The sequence below is a fragment of the Nicotiana tomentosiformis genome, chromosome 6 (genome assembly GCF_000390325.3).
Source record: "Nicotiana tomentosiformis chromosome 6, ASM39032v3, whole genome shotgun sequence".
NCBI classification, from domain to species: domain Eukaryota; kingdom Viridiplantae; phylum Streptophyta; class Magnoliopsida; order Solanales; family Solanaceae; genus Nicotiana; species Nicotiana tomentosiformis.
The window spans coordinates 23,751,781-23,757,776 of NC_090817.1; the positions used below are offsets into that span (position 1 = coordinate 23,751,781).

The 5,996-nt window shown below is 41.0% G+C and overlaps 1 protein-coding gene across 1 annotated transcript; it reads left to right on the top strand.

Annotated features, from left to right (window-relative positions):
- Positions 1-4,884: 4,884 nt before the first annotated feature.
- Positions 4,885-5,748, top strand: LOC138893685 (uncharacterized). Its single transcript, XM_070178337.1, has 2 exons — positions 4,885-5,392; positions 5,501-5,748. The coding sequence occupies exons 1-2, from the start codon at positions 4,885-4,887 to the stop codon at positions 5,746-5,748; spliced, it is 756 nt and encodes a 251-aa protein (XP_070034438.1).
- The last annotated feature ends 248 nt before the right edge of the window (positions 5,749-5,996 follow it).

Consider the following 5,996-nt stretch of genomic DNA (forward strand, 5'->3'; position numbering starts at 1 on the left):
TCAACCTAGCGGACCTTTTTTTGTGAACTGTGCACAGTTTATACTCTTGTAGGCCAGGAGTAACATGCAATTTATGCTCGTGCGTCGATGAGCGTATTTGTTTTCTTCAAGGATAGTATCTCTTCATGAGTTTTCCATTGATGGGTCCAATCCGTAAACCTTCTGAGTCATCTATCTTGTAATCGCCACTTGAGTATACCTCTTGTACAACATATGGTCCATCCCACTTAGTAGAGAATTTTCCCCTAGATCGACGAGAGGTGATAATAGGCCTTTTAACCACAAGAACTTGGTCACCCAATTGGAAAGATCTAAGGCGCACCATTTTGTTAAAAGATCGATACAGGCGAGCTTGATAACATTCAAGGCTTTGTTGAGCTTCTAGCCTCTTTTCATCAAGAGTTTCCAATTCTTCAAGGCATAATCGAGCATTTTCTTACTCAGTGAGTCCTTCTTGAATGACAAGCCGCAACGATGGGATTTTACGCTTAAGTGAAGGACTGATTCAACTCCATAAACAAGTGAATAAGGAGTCTCTTGTATTGGAGTGCAATATGTGGTCCTCTATGCCCAAAGAGCTTCTTCCATTCTCTCACGAAAATCTCTCTTAGACTTAGAAACAACCTTTTTCAACAAGTTGCAGAGCGACTTGTTAAATGCTTCAACAAGTCCATTAGCAGCAGCATAATACGTGGAGGAATTGTGTTGCTTGAAGCCAAAATGATCACATATCTTATTCATCAACTTGTTATCAAATGGCCTACCATTGCCCATCAATATATATCGAGGAAAGCCAAAGAAATAGATAATATTGACTCGGGTGAAGTTAGCCACATTTTCCTTCTTCACTTCCTTAAGAGAAATAACTTCAGCCCACTTCGAGAAGTAATCAATTGCAACCAAAATGTATAGATGTCCACTAGAAGACTTTGGCAATGGACCAACAACATTCAAACCCCAAGCATCAAATGGCCAAGAAGCAACAGTTGGGTGTAATACTTCAGGTGGTTGATGTATGAATTTAACATGGAATTGGCAAGCTTTACACCTTCGAGCGTAATCTAAACAATCTTTCACCATGGTTGGACAATAATACCCTATTCTTTTTATGTGAAAATGAAGTTTTGGCCCAGATTGTTGCGCACCACATACTCCAGAGTGTGCTTCTTGCAGGGCTTGAATGAATTCATCAGTACCCAAATAACATAAGAGAACTCCATCAAATGATCGCCTGTAGAGTGTATTCTTGTAATAAAGAAAATGAGGGGCTCTCCTTCGGATTTATGTCTTCCTTCGGGGATTTTTTGGCAATATCCCATAACAAAGATAATCGATTAATTGTTATCGCCAATCTTCAATTTCAACCTCAAGAACGGAAGCAAGATGCTCAACTTCGCTTTCTTCTTCCTCATAGTCATTTAGTGGAGGAACTACCCATCTTTGGCAAACATCTACTTGTGTTTGATCAGGCAAAGATAATGTAGAAGCGAAGGCTGCTAATGAATCAACTCTCTTATTTTCCTTTCTCGGCATGTGTTGAATTGTTACATCTCCAAGCCAACTTACCAATATTTGAGCATAGTTTTGATATGGCACCAACTCTGGCTTCTTGACCTCATAGCTACCCAAAATCTGATTGATCACTAACTTGGAGTCTCCAAAAACTTATTGTTGCAATTGTTTGATATCCACAACCATTTCAAGCCCAAGTATGAGCGCTTGATATTCAGCAACATTATTGGAGCACGTTTGTGTCAAAGTGAAAGAATATGGAAATAATTCTCCTTTAGAAGTGATAAACACTATTCCAGCTCCATCTCATTCACGATGTGCAACGCCATCAAAATACATCTTCCAAGGAGTTTGAATTTCAATGACCATCGCATCTTCATCAGGCAATTCATCAGACAACTCCCAATCATCTGAAATCCGATGGTCAGCTAGGAAGTCTGCTAATGCTTGTCCTTTTACTACCTTTTGAGGAACATACACAATTTCAAATTGTTGAAATTGGAGGTACCACCTCGCTAATCGATCACTTAGGACTGGTTTAGACATGACAAACTTGATAGGATTCGCTCTTGAGACGAGTTGCACAACGTGAGCTTGAAAGTAATGCTTCAGCTTCTGAATAGAGAAGACAAGTGCCAAACATAACTTCTCAATAGGTGAATACTTGAGCTCATTTGGCGTCATCATCCTACTCAAGTAATAAAGTGCATTTCTTTGCCTTCATTGTTTCCTTGAGGTAGAAGTGCTCTGATAAGTAGGGATTTTAGCCTATTAATTGCTCTCTTTTACTTGTGTTTTGGGCAAAAAATGCATGAAGGTATTCCCGAAAACTACTTAATATGCTTGCTTGCAGGGATTGTTCAAAATGACTCAAAAGAGCCATAATCAACTCATAAAGGAGTCAAAACTTGAACAAAAACCAAGACTGGGCCAAGAGGTGTGGAACGCAGACCGCGATAAAAAAGTGCGGCCGCGAAAGTATCAACGCGGACGAGTCCATTATTTCATGGTCCGCGATATGAAGAATCAGAGAGATGGTTTTATGGGCACAAACATGAACGCAGACCACGACAAGAAGACGCGGCCGTGAAAGTACCAGTACGATCGTGATGGGAATTTTGTGGACCGCGGTTGCTAAGGTTCAGAGAGTGTATAATTCAAGCAAAAATGAGAAGGACGGCCCGCATCAAAGTTACGCGGCCGTAGAAGTCTCTCATGCAGACGTGGTGGAAATTACGTGGTCCGCGAAACAATGTTCAACCCAGGTCCAGATGTGAAGAAACGTGGACCGTGATCAGAATTACGCGGCCGCGAAAGCAAGTGTGCATCTGCGGTCAGAATTACGCGGCCGCGAAACTTTCGCAGGGGTATTTTTGTTCGAAAATTTCAGCTTAGTATAAATGGATCTTTTCTTCAATTTTAGGTTATGTTATGTTTTTACTGAGTACGTGAGACGGCTAGGTTTTTCTTTTTGGGCAATTTTGTACAAGATTTACCTTATAACATTAGATTTAAATCTTTTAATTTAGTATTATGGATTATATCTTCTCTTTATCTTTGATTTCTGCTATTATTATGAGTAGCTAGACCCATAGCTAGGGTTGTGACTCAACCCTAGTGTGGGTATTTAATGGGTCTTGAATTTTAGGGCTTGAATGTTTATGGGTTAGTGATATTTAGCCTAGTTCTTGCTAGAATTATAGAATTAGTGGTTGCAAACACTGATTCATGCCTTTAGGAATTGGTCTCTTCTTGAGAAAGAGAGATTAAGTCTGGGAAAACTAGGCTAACAAGGAATTAGGGTGAACTCAAGAAATTGATAGCCCCAATTAAAAGGCTAAACCTAGAGATAGTAATACCCGACTTGAGCTAGTATCACTTGTATTGCATGAATACCCATTTGGATTTGAGAAAGCCAAATTAATGCAAAATCACTCAAACTATCGAGATATATATAGTGAGTACTTGGGTATGATAGCTATATTATGATCCCAAATTAATCAAGCTTGCCCTAGATTCTTACTACCCGTTAGATGTCCACCTAGACGGAAGTCACTGCCCTAGTCCTTTTAAACACTTGAAAACCAATATAAAATATATTGTACTTAGCTTTAATATTAGCATACAATAGAAATAGAAATAGAAGTAGAATCAACACCTTCATGTTTGGAAATGCAATTAGGAACAAAACACGCATCTAGACTTAGATATAAACCTAATTCCAAATCAATTAACTCCCTGTGGATTCGATCCCGACCTTGTTGGGTAAAATTGCCTCGACCATCCTCACTACTCAATAGTAGTACAGGCTTGGACCTAATCAATTTTTGGCACCGTTGCCGGGGAGTTAGACGGTCTTAGCTATATATCTAACTATTTGTGTGTTTTGTTTTTCTTTCCTTCCGTTTTTCTATTTTTTGTGTGTCAATTGCTTTTAGGTACCAAATGGCTCTTAACGAGGTCCTCGGACATATTCCTCAGGGGGAGAAGGTAGATGAAAATGAAGTGGATGAGGTTCATCTTGAACCTCAAGTACAAAGAAGAGGCCACCCACCTCATGACAACGTTCCAAACCCTCCCCCACCTCCTCCAAGGGAAGCACACCGGGTGTTGCCCAATGAAGGCTACGCAAGTGCAATTGTCCCGCCCTAGATTCGGGCAGGCAATTTTCAAATAACCAACGTCATGCTTACTCTATTTGAACAAAGGGGTTTCTTCACCGGAGCTCCACATCATAACGCATATAAGCATCTTAAAGGTTTTGTAGACACATGTTGGGGGAGCAAGTAGACAAATGTATCTGAGGACGCTTTGAGGTTAAGGCTTTTACCTTTATCACTTAGAGGGAATTCTTTAGATTGGCTTGAGAGGCTACCCAACCATTCCATATCCACTTGGGATGAGTTGGCCCAGAAGTTCAGAGCGAAGTTCTTTTCTCCGGGACATATGGCAACATTGAGAGATGAAATCCTTGATTTTAAACAAGAGCCAAATGAACCGTTACATGAGATTTGGGAACGGTACCGGACAATGGTCAAAGAGTTCCCCAACAACGATATGACTGAAGCAATGATCCAACAAATCTTTTATAGGGGCATCAACACAACTAACCAGTGTGTGGTGAATCAGCTCGCAAGGGGTAACTTCGTGAACGCGCCATCTTCATAAGCATGTGAAATATTAGATGAGATGGTGGACATCTCTTCAGCTTGGCAAAATCGGGCCAACATTCCTCAGGGTGACCCTAATGTTATCCACCTTCATAAGGAACTCCATGATCACGGACAAGCCATAACATAGTTCACAACTACCATGAATCAGTTAGCCAAGGCACAGCTTCAGTAGGTTCAGGGGCCAAAGAAAGTAAATGCCATGGAAGGAGTGAATGTAATGGTTAAAAAGAGGAGACAAAGAGGTCAACAAGTTCAACACAATCAGGATCAATTTGAGCAAAGTGGTAGTGGGTATGACCAAGATGACTATTATAACGATCAAAGTGAAGAGGTTCAATATGTGAATAATTACCAAGGTCAACGGAGCAATGCTCCAAATCAACAACAGTGGAGATCAAAGGGAAACAATCAAAATTGGGGCAACCAAGGCCAAGGGAATTGGAATAGTGGCAACAACAACCATCCAAACAATTGGGGGAATAACAATCAAAATTGGGGGAATCAAGAAAATAACCAAGGCAATTGGGGTGGCAACAATAATAGTAATTGGGGAGGCAATAAAGACCAAGGGGGTTGGAACAACAATAATCAAGGGAACCGGTGGTCGGGCCCTCAAAGGCCCCCGATGTATGAACAACCCAACAACCTGCCTCTATATCCGTCACAAGGGCAAAGTTCTTCCAACAATGAGATGGGACAGATAGAAAGTATGTTCAAGCAAATGATGGAAATAAACGCCGACTCTGATGCCCAAATAGCCTCCCACAACACTTCTATCCGCAACTTGGAAGTCCAAATGGGTCAAATTTCTCAAGCCCTGAATACTCGCCCTAAGGAGACACTACCAAGTGATACGGTAGTAAACCCGATGGGTGGAAATAATACTGGCCATGCTATGGCGGTGACTACAAAAAGTGGTAGAGGTGGAGTTGCTAGTACCTCCAATCCAAGAAAGATCGTGAATGATGATATGGTTGTGCAAGATGAGGATGAGCCAAGAAATGATGAGAATGTGAACGATGAAGTGAGGATAGATATTGATGAAAATGTGGAGGAGACATAAGATGATGTGAACCCGTCTAGGGAACACATGATAGACATACCGGATCTGGTAGTGCCCAAAGCCAAGGCTCCTTTGCCAAGGCCTCCTCCACCATATCCTCAAAGGCTCGCAAAGCAAAACAACGAGAACCAATTCAAGAAATTCATTGATATGATGAAAAGTTTGTCCATTAATGTACCTTTGGTTGAAGCTCTAGAACAAATACCAGGATATGCCAAGTTCATGAAGGACTTGGTAACAAAGAAGAG